Source organism: Lutra lutra, chromosome 15 (assembly GCF_902655055.1).
Source record: "Lutra lutra chromosome 15, mLutLut1.2, whole genome shotgun sequence".
Lineage (NCBI taxonomy): Eukaryota > Metazoa > Chordata > Mammalia > Carnivora > Mustelidae > Lutra > Lutra lutra.
This window is the reverse complement of record NC_062292.1, coordinates 69,740,327-69,755,898: the sequence shown is the minus strand read 5'-3', so window position 1 is coordinate 69,755,898 and position 15,572 is coordinate 69,740,327. Positions and strand designations below refer to the sequence as shown.

The following is a 15,572-nucleotide window of genomic DNA, read 5'->3' as shown; positions in this document are numbered from 1 at the left end:
GACATTATCATCTGTTCAGGGAGAATCAAGAAAATCATCCCCAGGGCCAAGGACAGGATGGCCATGCCCCCTCTGGCATTGAGTTCACCTCAGGGGAAGATATGTGGGCATGGCAACCTGAGGAGTTTGTTGTCCTCGGATGCCAGCTGCGGTAGTGTCCAGGATGAGATGAGGGTAGGTGGTAGAACAGCAGGTGCTCACTGGTCCTTAGAGTTCCAGGCCATTTCTGGGCTGGGACCTTGGTGCGTTAATTTGACATTTCATTTTCATACTGAATTTATCGCCAAGATCCTTGAAGACGAATGAATGTCCACAATTTGGAGCTTCCAGTCTAGCTACTCTGTTTAAAAGAAATGGTTGGATGGGGCGCCCAGGTGGCTCCGTCATCAAGCGTCTGCCTTCGGTTCAGGTCATGATCCCAGGGTCCTGGAATGGAGCCCAGCATTGGACTCCCTGCTCAACGGGAAGTCTGCTTCTCCCTCTCCCACTCCCCCTACCTGTGTTCCTATCTCACTGTGTCTCTCTCTGCCAAATAAATAAATAAATAAATAAATAAATGAATGAATGGTTGGCAAAGACTTTTATAAATGAAGTTAAAATCTCATGTAGTCACCTTAGTGCAGATATGTGTATCCTGCTGGGTTTATGGTGGGATCTTCGTCAGCTGGGGTGAACCCCTTACCCTCGTGAAGGAGGCAGAGGGCGCGTGGTGTTTCTATGTCTTTGTCTAGCCTGGCAGTGAAAGGTCATAGCGCTCTCCACTGCAAAGGCTTATGAAGTCACGAATTTGGCCACGTAGGCGTGGCAGGGTACTAGGTATTTATTTGACAGAGAGATACACGGCGAGAGAAGGATCACAAGCAGGGGGAGTGGCAGAGGGAGAAGCAGGTTTCCCACTGAGCAGGGAGCCCCTAGTGTGGCTCAATCCCAGGACCTTGGGATCCTGACCTGAGCTGAAGGCAGCCGCCTAAAGACTGAGCGCCCCCAGGCACCCCGGCACTTTGTCTTTTTAACCTGGGACAGCCACGTGAGGGTGGCCCAGGCCCTTCCTTTCCTTGGACCTCATAGCTGGTTGACACCTGTACCAGGATTGTGTTCACACACGAGCTGTTTCCAAGTAAATCCCCTCCCCGGAGTGTATCAGGCTGACAGGCCCCTGTCAGGGCTCTTCAGACAAAGCAGTGGAGTTGGGGGTTTGGAGGACAACTGAGGGTTAAGCTCCCGAGCATCTGGCTGGTGGTAACTCGTTGAGAGACTTTGAGCCAAGTCAGAGTATGGGAAGGATTAGTGACCGGTCTCTGAGGTGCTTTGATCCTTCTCCGTAAAAGGGTGATTATCTTGTGAAATCCTTCTGTCTTGCAGAAGGTTCAGGTAGGAGTTACTGGTAAAGATGGATTCTGGTGCATTGTTTTTGGCTTTGGCTTAAAACAAGGGAAGTGTTTAAGAGTTTGTTTGGGGTTGACTCTGTGTCTGGACCAGAAACCTCAGGGCGGAGCAGAGACCTGGTCTCTTGGTCTTCTCTGCCCAGGAGGACTGGTGGAAGTGGGACGAGTCTTGAGCACATTACAACCCGCTCTGGGGAAGCAGGAGCTGGGGAGCCTCCGCCTGCGCCGCGAGCAGGTTCAGACGCCGCGGCCAGCTCTCTAGGACTTGGCGGTGGCTCAGGGGTGGTTTGGATGCGAGCCCTCAGTGAAGGACAAAGCAGGCTGGGTTTTGGGGGAGAGTGGAACGTGCATGGGGTGGGTTTTGGTCTAGTTGTACTTTCTTAACTTTCATCTGCTGTCTTACGGTTTTTGAGTTTGTTTTCTGTTTGATGTCTGAGCCGAGTAGCTGGGAGCAGGCCGTCTGGGGGCCGTGGGGCTGTAGGAGGCCAAGTGGCCAGGCTCTAGCAGTTAGAGGAAAGGACAAGGTCGAGCATCAATGAGAAGGTCCCTTTTCATCGAAGAGTCAAGGACCCAGCCTTGGGAGTTGTTGATCACAAAGGTAGGTCGGCGGCTGCGTGGGCCCAGGCTGGAGAACCGCGCCTGCCAGCGGTTGGGGCAGAAGCACTAGCTCCCTGCCGTCCAGCCACCTTTCCTTTCTTTTGAGACTCTCTGCTTCTCTTCCGTGTTCCCCACTGAGTTGTTTGGTTTGGGTTTTTTTTTCCCCACCTACTTCTCTTTCAAGCCACTCAGAAAACTGGCACAGAGGTTGGGGAGGCAACTGGCGGCATCAGGATGCGGTCCCTGGTGCTGAGCTGCGTGTTAGCAGCACTGTGGCCAGGAAGGTCCCACGTGGCCCGTGGGATTCGGCAGACCATCTCTGCTCTTTTCGTCTGTCCCCCATGTCTCCTGAGAGACTTGTCCTCTTTCCCTGTTCGGGGTCTATTCTGCATTTCTGCTTCTGATTGAACAGACAGGGCTCCACTCTGGTAAGTCTGGTCTCTGTCTTTGTCCTGACATAGATTTTCCTTCTGCCTCTGCCCCCCTCCTCTTCTCTGCCCCCCTTCTCTGCCTCTGCCCCCGTTCTTCTCTGTCCCCTCCTCTTCTCTGCACCCCCTTCTCTGCCTGTCCTGTAAGTCAGACCTCCAGAGGACGCTCCAGGGCTGAACCCCGTTTTATTGACTGGCTTGTTGGCAGTGGTTCCCTGGGTGGCCTTACGCATCCCTCACTCCCTTGCTTGTACTTCTTGATCTCAGGTGGAGTCAGAGGAGAATCGAATCCTCCTCTGGGTATGAAGAGTTCATGGCCTGTGAGGGATCTCTGAATGTTGGTGTTTTTATCAGGTCACACATTTGACTTAGGGGCAGTAGAGGCAAGAGAAAGTAACAGTAGGTAACCTCTCAGGAGCCCTTCCTCACCCCCAGGCCAGAGAGTAGGAGCACTTTTCTTCGAACACGGAGGAGGAGGAGGAGGAGGAAGGCACTTGGGAGTACGGTCTCTCAAAGCCACCTGGCACCGCCCCCTCGCTCCCTGGGAGCCGCTTCTCCTTGCCGCTCTTTGTGGTGCTGGTGCGGAGGTGTCAGGAGCATGGAGTCTGGAACGGGACCACCTGGACTTGGGTTCTGGTTCTTCCTACCTCTTCGGTGACCTGGGCCAAGTTACTTACCCTCTTAGCCCTGTTTCTTCATCTGTAGGAATAAAGGCAGCAGTGCCTGGTACCTATTTCAGAGGGTGGTTGTGGGGTTCAAGTGCAGCCAAGTGTGCTGGCGCGACCCCAGGGAGTGTTGGCTTATCACAGGCGCTACTGCCTTGGGTTTTCGCTGCCTTGGGTTTTCCCAGGCTGTGGGGCGACACCCACCTGCTTTTCCCCTTCCAGCGGAGACCCTGATAACGTGGACCTCTGCAGGCCAGTGAGGCCACCGGACGCATTCCTCCAGAAGTCTAGTCTCTGGAGAGCCAGGGTGAGAGGCCTCTCAGGGGAAGGGGAGCAGGAGCGCTCCAAGAAGGTCGGCATACCATCCCTCACCTCTTCCAGGGTTGGTTGTGCTTAAGGACCCCTTCTTTTTCAGGGCCTGGCAGAAGCAAAGGGCACCCCAGAGAAAAGAAGAATGATGTTTAGTTAAGGAGGTTCAGTTTTGTCCTGCCCTTTCTTTCTGGGGCCTGGTCCCCAGTTCGCTTCCCTAATACTCCTAGCTCTTTGCTTCATCTGTCTGAGTCAGTACAGGTCTGAGAACCTCTTTGGGGTCCTTTCTGGTCTGTCAGCCAGACCCATTCTGCAGTGACCTTCCCAACAGGTGGAAGGCAGACGGGCTCCACCTGGGTCTGCTCCGTTTGTGACATGAAACAGTGCAGTACTTTTTCAGGAGGGAGGTAGGGGAACAAGGTGGCTTTCTTAGCAGGCTTTTCTGCCTTCTTAGAGAGTAGCTCCGTTTCTTCTCTTTACCCTGTGTGACAGGGCCAGGGGTGGGTTTGGGATGGAGGAGCCCTGTAGAAGGTCTTTCATTGTCATTTGAGTCCCATGGGTGGGATTTAAGAGGAAGGGGGAGCCTGTCCTCAGTTGGCCAGCTGCTCATGAGTCTTCCTTCTCACAGTGCTACCGGGACTTGGCTCTGGTGAGTCGTGACGGCATGAATATTGTCCTGAATAAGATCAACCAGATACTCATGGAGAAGTACCTGAAGTTGCAGGATACCTGCCGTACTCAGGTGAGGCCAGGAGAAGGGAGGTCCAACTCAGAGACAGATTAGATGATGGGCTCTGTCTCCTTCAGGGAAGGGAAGGAGAAATCGGGGGTAACACACCCCTACCTTTGTACACCTAAACGGTAATGTGGATTCACCCCTTACTCAGAGATCCTTCTCTTCACCTGCGTTTTCCTCTCTCTTTCAGTTGGTGTGGTTGGTACGGGAACTAGTGAAGAGCGGGGTCCTGGGGGCCGATGGCGTCTGCATGACGTTCATGAAGCAGATTGCCGGTGAGTTTGGGGACAAGTGCATAAAGAAGAAAGGAGAGGATGGGACACCTGGGTGGCTCAGTCGGTTAAGTGGCTGCCTTCGGCTCAGGTCATGATCCCAGAGTCCTGGGATCGAGTCCCGCCTCGGGCTTCTTGCTCGGCGGAGAGCCTGCTTCTCTCTCTCCCTCTGCCTGCCTCTCTGCCGGCTTGTGTTCTCTCTCTCTCTCTCTCTCTGTGTCAAAAAAATAAATAAAATCTTTTAAAAATAAATAAATAAATAAAAAAGAAGAAGAAAGGAGAGGAGCCCAAAGGCTAGATGCGGGCAATGGAGAAGGATTAAGTGCCTGGGCGTCTCCATTCCTGGGTTGCCGCTCGACTCTTTCCTTCTGGGACAGGCCTCTTCTGGGAGAAAGAAATGAAAAACTCACATGGGGTCTTTTGAAGCAGTACATCTGCCTTGTTCCCGTTTCTGCTAAACAGGGCCTGACATAGAACAGTTGGCCTCTTTTAACCAGTCCTCGCTCTGGGGTTTCATGGCATGTTGGATCTGGAAGGATCCAGAAGGAATGGGAAGAGAAGTGAGGGCAGATCATTTGTTCCCATTACATTATGCTTTCAGAAACCCGACATCTTCCTGGGCTCCACCCCATGTTTGAACGCTTGCTTCCAAATATTTATGACATCTGATGGGAACCGGTTTGAGAGAGGGACTGTGTCACAGAAGAGACCCTGACATTTAGGTTTTGTTATCTCCTTGGCATCAGCGACATCTGTCTGAGCCTCAAATATCCAAGAGGCCTGCCTGTACTACCTCTTCTCCCAAGAACACATGTGTCTGTTTAAAACTGGCTCTGCTTCGCCATCTCCCTGTCCCCATTGGTTCTCGGCTTCCTTTTCAGGATTCCTGTGACACTGGTGGTCCTGTTCTGATGTGCATGACCCTCCAGACAGTGTGGATACTGACTTTTTAAATGAGGGCTGGAGAGCAGGTGTAGTGTTGTTCTGGCTCTTTTCCCTCCTGGCATTTCCTCCCCAGTCTGGTCCTCGGTGTCCTCTTCTCACCCTCATACTCTGGTCTGGCATTGCCACACGTTCCTTCTGCCCCGGGGAGTGCCACCGCCAGCACGAAGACCAGGATACCTGGAAGCAGGAAACTCTGGGCTTGTCATGAGCCTGACTTGGGATTTGAGTTACTCCAGTGCTAGAGTGCCACCGTCACTGGTTACCTGCACCGCAGGCCCTATCTGAGATGTCACCCTTTCTTCCAGCCAGGCCTTCTTCACGTCTCTGTCTCAGACATTTCCTTTCCAGTGTCAGGGTATTCTTGCTCCAGACCCCAGTCTGTGGAAAAGTAGCAGCTCTGGTTTCTGGAAATATCGAGAATTTCCCTTCCTTTCTCTGAGGACACAAAGGGGAAGCTCTAAAGCCTGACTGAACAGAAGGCAGTTTTTCCAACACTTGGAACCTCTGTAATAGGATAACAGGGATAGGGAAACAGGATGGGTGAGGAAATGTGTGGGATTAGCTGAGTCGCTAATCGGAGCCATTCTTCTTCTGTTTTCTTCCCCTTTGAAATCAGGTGGCGATGTTACTGCAAAAAATATCTGGTTGGCAGAGAGTGTCCTGGATATCTTGACGGAGCAGAGGTAGAGTCTGCCATGACGGGAGCACGTGTGGGTGTCAGGGTGTGAGGACTGACAGGTGGCTTGAGAACACCTGGGGTTAGAACGGGTGAGGTGGGGGAGGGAGAGGCAACCGAAGGAATCGATGCCCTGATCTGGCCCAAAGGGATGAGGGGTGGGAAAGAAGGGCTTTGCTGAAATACTTCAGAGCCCGGGAAAAGCTGGTTTCATCTGATAAGGGTTTATTTTTGAGCCAGACCTCCTTGGAATGTTTATCTTTGGGGGGAGATGGGGGAGAATGACCTCAGCAGAGTGGGACCAGCCAGTGGCCCCGGCCTGGCAGGTACCCCTTTTCTCCCTTTCGAGGCTCTCCACCCAATCCCCAGACCCCTTCGCTGAAGTGGCAGGGGGCACGGTGGGAGGCCGAGGTAACTGGCCTGGGAATACAGCTCAAATCTGCACACTGGGTTGGGAGGCTACAGTGGTAGAAAGCATAAAGGGGTGCATGGGGATTCTGGCTAATTCTTTCCCTTTCCCATCGAAGTACAGGACCAGAGATCTGGTCCAGTGGCCTCGCTCTCTGTTGCTTGACTTCTGAGTTGGTTTCTTTGCGAGGCCACCACTGTAGTCAGATGACTGAAAGGGCTGCAAGTGGCCGTGTGTCCTGTGGTTCAGGACAGACCTCCTCCCTCCTTCACACTTGCCCTGGGCCCTGGCCGAGCTGAGGCCTGGGTCAGGAGCCATGCAGCGCCACCTAGCGTCCCAGGCACGGCTCGCTGCCACCGCACAACCTGGGAGATTGTGGCAGAGTCCGGGGGGTGGGGGTGGGGGGTGGTCTCTGCCTTCCTAGTGTCCGGGTCGCCGATGCTTTCACTTTCTCTCTCTCTCCGTGATCCCATCCCAGGATTCAGATACACTCATCACCTCTGCTCACAGTCTTCCTGGAAACTGATTTTCCTCATTTGGGCAGTTAGCGTGGTCTCCGTGCATGTGTTAGATAACCGCCCGACCTTTTCTCCTGCCTCCAAAAACTCAGGTCCCTTGGTGCAAGTGAGTCCCTAGATGTTGGGGGCTGCCTTCCTGTACAGCCTCCCTCCTTCCCTCCCCCACGTTTCTAGGGCCTCGGAGTTGATAGGGAGCGGGTGGGGGAGGGCCTGCTGTGTCCTTGGCTGCTGTGTTCATTCTGTGAGAGGAAAAGACCAGTCTTTGAATTAGGTGGCTTGAGCACTTTTCCGGAATCAGGATGTTGCCCGGTTGGATTAATTAAACTCCTTGACTCCTTGCTTCCCAGCAGGGGTGCCAGGCCTCGCAGCTACTTGCTTGGGGGCACCCCTCCCCGTTCTGGTGCTTGAAGCAGTATTGAGAGTTTTTGTCATCTCTTCACTGTCTTCAGCTTTATTTTTATTTCTATTTTTTTTTAAGATTTTACTTGTTTATTTATTTGAGATAGAGAGCACAAGAGCAGAGGGAGAAGCCGGCTTCCCACTGAGCAGGCAGCGGATGTGGGGCTCAAACCCAGAATCCCAGGATAGTGACCTAAGCCAAAGGCAGGCGCCTAGCCTGCTGAGCCCTCCCCCGCACTCTGTTCACAGCAGCAGGGAATACACCGTTCCTTCACCACCCTCTTTCCCCCGTGGAGGTTCTAAAACTCCTGGGAAAGTAGGCTTTGCCGTCCACAATGGTGTTTTTCTTTTCAGACTGTGGTTTAGAGCAGGTGCCTCATTGTCTGTGAGTGGGAGCAGTGGCCAGAGGGCAGTCCAAGGAAAGGTGTGTAGCATGGTGGGCCTCTGACGATAGGCACAGTGGCAGGGCTGACACAGCGTGTCCTCAGACCTCCAGGTCCTCACAGGGTCTTACCCCCGACGGTCCCCATGCCACCCTGTAAGAGCCGCTGACAGGGACGCCTCTAGACCTCTCCCCGCCCTCTGAGCTGGAGGAAGCTGCGGTGTGCTCTCCGTCCCCGTCCCTCACACGGTGCTAGGCGGTGATGGGCGCTCTGCGCTTGAGCAGTGAACCATCGAGCAGTTGCTCAGGGGAAAGAGAGGTTGCTTTCATCCGGTGCTTGTCTCTCTTGGGAGTCTGGAGGAGCAGTGGGAGATTGTCGCTCCCACAGGCAGTTGATGGTCCAAGGTAGGTAGTAAGCAGGCATTCCGGGAACCCAAGAGCCTCCTCCCAGTGCTAATCACCGGGCGTCGCTGAGGCCCCGGAGCCACACGTGGCAGTGAATAGGGAGCGTGAACGGGCCGGGCAGAGCCCCAGTGCCAGGTGCCCCCCCATTCTGCAGGGAGTGGGTGCTGAAGAGCGGCATCCTCATCGCCATGGCTGTTTACACGTACCTCCGCCTCATCGTGGACCACCACGGGACCGCCCAGCTCCAGGCCCTGCGCCAGAAGGAGGTGGACTTCTGCCTGTCACTGCTGCGGGAACGGGTGAGGAGGAAACCGGGCTGGGACACCTGTGTGAGTTCCGGGAGGTGACGTAGGCCAAGAGATGCCATTTCAGAGAGAGAGGTGGTTCAAGGCCTGGTGCTTTGTCATCATTCTGAGACAGAGGAAGGGGGGAGGTGGGGAATCCGGGCAGAGTAGCCCGGCCTCCTAGAGGGGCTGCCTGTTGGGTGGGCATCCTAGGGGTTTTGCTGGTCAGTGTCGTAGACGCTCCGGCACACCACAGACGGAAGCCACCGCTGTTCTCTCGTCCTCCCCGCCTGCGTGATGGCTGTGGTCAGGTGGGCACTGTCCACTGTGAAATCTGAGAGAGATCCCAGAGCTACGGTCTCTACTCTGGTAGCCACTCCCCATATGTGGCCATTTAAATTAAAGTTAAGTAAAATTAAACAAAATTTTAAAAACTCATTTCCTTAGTTGACTTAGCCACGTGTGGCTAATGGTGATCCTTTTGGACAGCATAGAAATGGAGATCATTTCCATTATCACAGATTGTTCTATTGGACTGGGGAGTGGTTGGGGAAAGGTGTCTGGGGCTCAGCTTGCCTGTCCTGTCCTTTTGGAATGGTCTCTCTCAATCCGGGTCGCAGCCCTTCTGCGAGGGGAGGAGAATAGATTGGTGTGGAAGCTGGCAGGCTTCAGTCGTTCTCAACAGCCTGTCCTCCTGAGGTCTGTCCCCAGCCTCCAGTGCTCTTCCCCTTTGGTTCCAGAAGAAACCCTCTTGTTCCTGGGACCCTCTTTCCTTCCTTCCCTAGAACAAGCTGCTCCTTGGTCCTCCCTGCAGCCGGTAAACAGTCTGTGTTTTTCTTCTCTCCTGTCCCTCCTCCCCCCATCAAGTTCATGGAATGTTTGATGATTGGCCGGGACCTCGTGAGACTACTTCAGAATGTTGCTAGGATACCAGAGTTCGAGCTGCTTTGGAAAGATATTATCCACAACCCTCAGGCCTTAAGTCCCCAGTTCACAGGTAAGTACGAAGCTGGGCTCCCTGCCTTTGGGAGCTGGGAGATCAGTGGATGTATGCTGAATGAGTACAGAGGGTGGAGGCCAGAGGGTAGGAGAGGCTTAGGCAGCCGGATACAGAAAGCCTGGGACAGGGCAAGTCCTGCCAGGTACAGCTGCATGTGGCAATGGCCTAGTGGAGCATAATTCACGGGACTCCGACAGCCCCTGCTTGGCAGACCCCGGCTGCCGTCGCTCCTAAGAAAAACTGAGCCGGGGCTGTGGACCTCCCTGCAGCTCTTCAGCTTGGGAGGTGATGACCCACTTCTTAGCCTCCCCGAGGCCCAGCAGGGGAGTCAGAGGTCAGCTCGTGAGACTGAGTCAGCCGAGGGACTGGGATTAGCCTCGGGAGAGAATGCTTCTCCCGGGGAGCAGTCTTGCCTCTGAGTTCTGAGGATCCAACTTAGCCAGCATTCTCTTCAGGGGAGGGAGTCTCCGTGTGCCTCTCCCTGACAAGGGCCTTCTGACATCTCTTTCCCCTTCTCGGGGTCCCCACCCCACCTGTACGCGTGTATCTGTAGATTCGTGTGTGCCTGTACACGGGTGTGCACATGGAAGCACTTTCTGGGTCCTGGAGAGTCAGAAAGGAGAGGACAGGCCTGGTTCCCCCTTATGTAGTGTTGCTCTCATATTGAACATGTGTTGAGTTGTTTTAAGCGCTTACTGTGTGCTAGACCCATGCATGTTAACTCTTTCAATCCTCAGGACAACCCTGTAAAATGGGTATTTTACTTTCCGTATTTACAGATAAAGAAAATGAGGTTCAAGGAGATTAAGTAATTTGCCCAAGGCCACACAGCTAGTGAGTGTCAGAGGCAGGATCTGGATCCAGGTCTGTCTGACTCCAGAGCCCGTGCCTTATACCACAACACCACATTGATCCCAGGACCCAGGGATGGGACCTTCAGGAGCAGGAAGGGAGGCTAGGGTTTCCCCTGTTTTCCCCCTAACTTTCCTACATGTTGCCAACTGGAATAGTGTGAGTAGGGGGCTCCAGATGGCCAGGAGCAGAAGAGAAGTAATATACCTGGGTCCCGGGGATGGGGGTTGGCAGATGCTGGATAGAACCCCCCACTTGCATCTGTGCTTGACCTCTCTTGGTCTTGTTGTCGAATTTCCCCAAGAGCAAGACCACTGGCCATCAGAACTTGGCCCAGGTTCCCCACTTGCCTTCTTTCCTTCTAGTCCTCAGGCTTCCCTCTTTCTCTTCCCTTACACACTTGGTTCAGGTATCCTGCAACTTCTTCAGTCAAGAACATCCAGAAAATTCCTAGCATGTCGTCTAACCCCAGACATGGAGACTAAGCTCCTCTTCATGACCTCCCGGGTAAGCTAAGCTTTTGCAGCAGGAACAGAAGCTGCAGCTCGGCTGGGCTTCTTCCTGCAGCCTATAGATGCCTTTCCTCCAAGTGCAGACCAGCAGAGTGGTCAGGTGGGGACCCGGTCTGCCTGGCACCGGGCAGGATGCTGCAGTCTGGGAACACAGGGTTGAGTAAAAGACGTGCATCTAGCTCAAGCGCTTGTGAAGCTTCCAGTGTGTCTAAAACTGTCATTAAACCAATAATCGTACACAAATTATGGAATTTACAAGCGTGGAACATGCTCTAGAAGGGTAGAGTGTTTGTTCTGGGAAGGCCCCGTTCCTCTGGCTGCACTTGAACTCTGGCCTGCTGGTTTCCAAACGTGGCTGTTATGGCAGAATTGCTTGAGCAGTGTGTTAAAAATACACCTTCCCAGATCCTAGTCTCCCAGAGAATCTGCTTGAGGAATCTGTGTTTTTAACAGAGTTTCCAGGCAACGGCGGCTCTACTGCTGGTCTGGGGTTGGGAAGCCACTGGCCTAGACCACTTTGTCCTCCCGAATCATCCAGGAGCGCCGTCCAGATAGGCACTCTCCTGGGTGGTAGCCGCTAGCCAGGGGTTGTGATTGAAAGTAGTTCAAGCTCCGTCGGTGGAGCGTGGGGCTCTTGATCTCGGGGTCATGAGTTGAAGCCCCACTTTGGATGTAGAGATGATTTAGCAAAATCTTAAAAAAAAAAAAATTGGGGGGAAGCGCCTGGGTGGCTCAGTGGGTTAAGCCTCAGCCTTGGCTCAGGTCATGATCTCAGGGTCCTGGGATCAAGCCCCACATCGGGCTCTGTGCTCGGCAGGGAGCCTGTTCCTCTCTCTCTCTCTGCCTGCCTCTCTGCCTACTTGTGATCTCTGTCTCTCAAATAAATAAATAAAATCTTAAAAAAAAAAAAAATTGGGATGGGGGGGCTCCTGGGTGGCTCAGTCAGGGAAGCGTCTGCCTTCGGCTCAGGTCATAATCCCAGAGTGCTGGAATCGAGCTACATGTCGGGCTCCCTGCTCACTGGGGAGCCTGCTCCTCCCTCTGCCTGCACCTCCCTCTGCTTGTGCCCACGCGCTCGCTCCCTAACAAGTCAATAAAGTCTTTTTTTTTTTTTTTAAGATTTTATTTTTTCATTTGACAGATCACAAGTAGGCAGAGAGGCAGGTAGAGAGAGGGGGAAGCAGGTTCCCCGCTGAGCAGAGAGCCCGATGTGGGGCTCGATCCCAGGACCCTGAGATCATGACCTGAGCCGAAGGCAGAGGCGTTAACACACTAAGCCACCCAGGCTCCCCACAAATCAATAAAATCTTAAAAAGAATTTTTTTAAATAACTAAAGTCACTAAAGATCGGTAGAATTAAAAATTCAGTACCTCAGCTGCGTGAGCTATGTGTTAAGTGCTCAGGAGGCACCATCGTTGCAGAAAGTTCTACTAGACGATGTTGATCTGGACGTATCTTTCTTTTCTTTTTATACTGTATTTATTTAGAGAGAGTGTCACTCGTGAGAGAGAGCCTGATCAGAGTTTGAGGGGCAGAAGGAGAGGGAGAAGCAGACTCCCCGCTGAGCAGGTGCCTGATTCAGGGCTCGATCCTGGGGCTCCCAGTTCATGACCTGAGCCGAAGGCAGGTGCTTAACCGACTGAGCCACCCAGGCGCCCCGTATCTTTCTTTTTATTCCTTCTACTCTCTGTTTTGGTTGAACTTGGGGAATAGAAGGGGAGAAAACCAGATTTCCTCTTACTTAGTGTTGCTGTCATACCGTTTTAGAGTGAGATCGGAGGAAGGAGTTGCTACAGAAAGGTTTGGAGGGTCTGTACCGTGGGTTGCTGAGACAGAAGCGCTCAGTCAGTGTCCTGGGGCAAACAGGCTCTGCTCTCATTGTCAAGGAACACTCCCTGTTGGATAAGAAAAGATGTTGCTTAGGACTGAAGCTTTGGTGACCAGAACAGGAGAAGGGAGCCAGGAATGGGCTGCAGCTCGGGGGAAGCGTGTAGGACATCAGGCGGGTGGTGGGAACGAAGGCAGCTGGTAAGAGGTGAGTGAGGAGGAGTTTCGGCGCATCTCCCAGTCAAGGGAGATTTCAGTCAGGAAGTCTCCCCAGAGGAGAACCCAAGAAGAAAGTGAGTTAATGAATGAATGGAGGGAAGAGACTGAGGGTTGGGTCAAGCCCGGTGTTGAATGGTGCTCATTTCCCTCTGCCCAGAAACCCTGGCTTTCCTTCCGAGTTTCTCTCCAGTGCCCCCTTCCTCCAGGTGCGGTTTGGTCAACAGAAGCGGTACCAGGATTGGTTCCAGCGCCAGTACCTGTCAACCCCAGACAGTCAGTCTCTGCGCTGTGACCTCATTCGCTACATCTGTGGGGTCGTCCACCCGTCCAACGAAGTGCTGAGTTCGGATATCTTGCCCCGATGGGCCATCATTGGCTGGCTCCTGACAACATGCACGGTGAGGGGCTGGGCTGTGTGGCGGAGGCTCTCGGGTGGTGAAGGGGCCTCTTCCTTGAGTTCCCCCTATTTCGTTTCTTCCTGACTCGCTGGGCCTCCTGACCCCACGGGCCCTGCCTTCACTTTCTTTCCTGCTCACCGTCTCCACCCTTGTCCCACCTCCGCCCGAGTCTCTCAGAGTTGACCACCCTCTTACTCCCAGTCTGGGGCTGGGGTTGGGAGGGTCCGTCTCTACCTTTACTGCCGGTCCTCAAGCCCAGATTTCTCAGGCCTCCCATCTTTCCTTTTAGTTTTCGGAGCCATATATGGTTATTGCTCGGAATGGCTCCTTCCTCAGATTCAGGGCTTGTGTTCCTTAGACCCTCACTGGGCAGCCTTTAGGCATCAGCTTTGGATACTAAATGCAGACCTAGGGACTCCATGGCTCAGCCACATCTTTCCCAGCATTTTTCTCCCTGTTCCTTGGGTGGGAAACTCCACATTGTCTGCTCTCTGGCTCCTAGTTGCCTTTTGACCTCCCCTGTCTGACTGGGTCCTTGGAATGTGCTGATTTCAGACACAAAAATAGGCTGTTTCTGGGGGGTCTTTCAGTCAGGAATGTGCAGGGGAGCCCAGCAAGGACAGTCCAGGGCCTGGTCTGAGTGAGTGTCAGCCAGGTCCCTGGCTCCTTTTCTAGGATCAGGGATGTGTTCTTCTGGATGTATGGGAACCCAGGTCAATCCCTGGCCCCTTGGTCAGTGAGAACATGGCCACTCATAGACTCGTGTGCCCCACACCCCTGGGGAGTTCACCTGTCTCACTAGGAAGTGAGTTTATCTCATAGATGAGCAGTTGTGGGGGCCCTGGAGTCTGCCTTGAGCTTCTGAAGGGAGCTGGTGGATGAAATTAGCCATCCCTTCTTACTTCTCTTTCAGTCAAATGTCGCTGCCTCCAATGCCAAGCTGGCTTTGTTCTACGACTGGCTGTTCTTCAGCCCGGACAAGGACAGCATTATGAACATAGGTACGTGACCAGGACCGCCTTCTGAGCCCCCGCCTAGCCTTGGTGACAGTAGTCAAAAATCTCAGCGTGGGGGGAGGCAGCTTATGCGAGGGCGGCTCCACTGTCACTCACCAGTGCTCCCTTGATGGAGAAGGAAGATTCCTTTCGTGAGGCCAAATGCTCACTCCCCCACTTCTTTTTTTTTTTTTTTTTTTTAAAGATTTTATTTATTTATTTGACAGACAGAGATCACAAGTAGGCAGAGAGGCAGGCGGAGAGAGAGGGGAAGCAGGCTTCCCACTGAGCAGAGAGCCCGATGCGGGGCTCGATCCCAGGACCCTGAGATCATGACCTGAGCCAAAGGTGGAGGCTTAACCCACTGAGCCACCCAGGCGCCCCCTCACTCCCCCACTTCTGCCCTAGACCTTCTGCTTTGGCTTCCGGTGGGGGGCGCCTGGGCACAGGACTGTACCACGCCTTGCTTTTCCTCTCCTGTCCTCTCTGTCCTCCAAGCTTCATGCTGGGGACAAGGGAGATGAGGGCTCAGCACTGTTTCGGGGTTGTCTGCTCAGTGGGAGTGGGGGTATAAGAGGTAGGGATATAGCTTTCTCCCGAACCATTCATAAGCAGTGATGCCTTGTTCCATGGAGCTGGGAACAGACTGTCTGATGTGGGGGCCCTTTCATTCCACTGTCCCCAGAACCGGCCATCCTGGTCATGCACCACTCCATGAAGCCGCACCCAGCCATCACTGCCACACTCCTGGACTTCATGTGCCGCGTAAGTGTGTGTCCCTCTACCTTACAGGCCTACAGGTAGCTCTTCCCAGTGTCCTGCATTGTGGGGGCAGCTGTGGTCGTACGTCCTACCCCCCAGGTTAAGGAATGCTCCCCTTCCAGTTCCTGCCATCTCCTATGGAATCTTTGCATGTCTTTCTTGACCTCAGGAATCATGGCTTAAGGTAGAATCTGGTCTCTCTCAGGAGTAGCCAGGTCTAGGGAGAATTAACCATTTTAGCAACCTGGAATGGTGAGGAACATTCCAGACGTTTCTGCACCCATACTCCCTAGTGTCTCCTGATCAAAACTGAAGCAGCTTCTTAGCTCTGGTTCAGCAGAACACTCTGTGCTGTGTGCCATTCTTTGCTTCCTTTCTTCCTTTCCAGATCATTCCCAACTTCTATCCACCATTGGAGGGCCATGTGCGACAGGGTGTGTTCTCCTCCCTCAACCACATTGTGGAGAAACGGGTCTTGGCGTAAGAACTTTATGTGTCTATAAGCAGGGGGGAGGCACTGTTTTCTCATGTGTCACTAGGTCGGGCACATTCAGATAATGTCCTACCACTGCTGACCCTTTTTTCTTGACTGGTAC

At 53.4% G+C, this 15,572-nt stretch overlaps 1 protein-coding gene across 1 annotated transcript in view; it reads left to right on the top strand.

Annotated features, from left to right (window-relative positions):
- INTS3 (integrator complex subunit 3) overlaps positions 1–15,572 on the top strand; it is a 41,950-nt gene that overhangs the window by 14,231 nt on the left and 12,147 nt on the right. The window contains exons 4-13 of the mRNA XM_047704014.1: positions 4,013–4,126; positions 4,311–4,395; positions 5,954–6,020; positions 8,281–8,425; positions 9,278–9,407; positions 10,672–10,769; positions 13,028–13,219; positions 14,133–14,220; positions 14,900–14,979; positions 15,365–15,456. Of these exons, the coding sequence (XP_047559970.1) occupies positions 4,013–4,126; positions 4,311–4,395; positions 5,954–6,020; positions 8,281–8,425; positions 9,278–9,407; positions 10,672–10,769; positions 13,028–13,219; positions 14,133–14,220; positions 14,900–14,979; positions 15,365–15,456 (1,091 nt within the window). The remainder of the gene's footprint in view (positions 1–4,012; positions 4,127–4,310; positions 4,396–5,953; positions 6,021–8,280; positions 8,426–9,277; positions 9,408–10,671; positions 10,770–13,027; positions 13,220–14,132; positions 14,221–14,899; positions 14,980–15,364; positions 15,457–15,572) is intronic.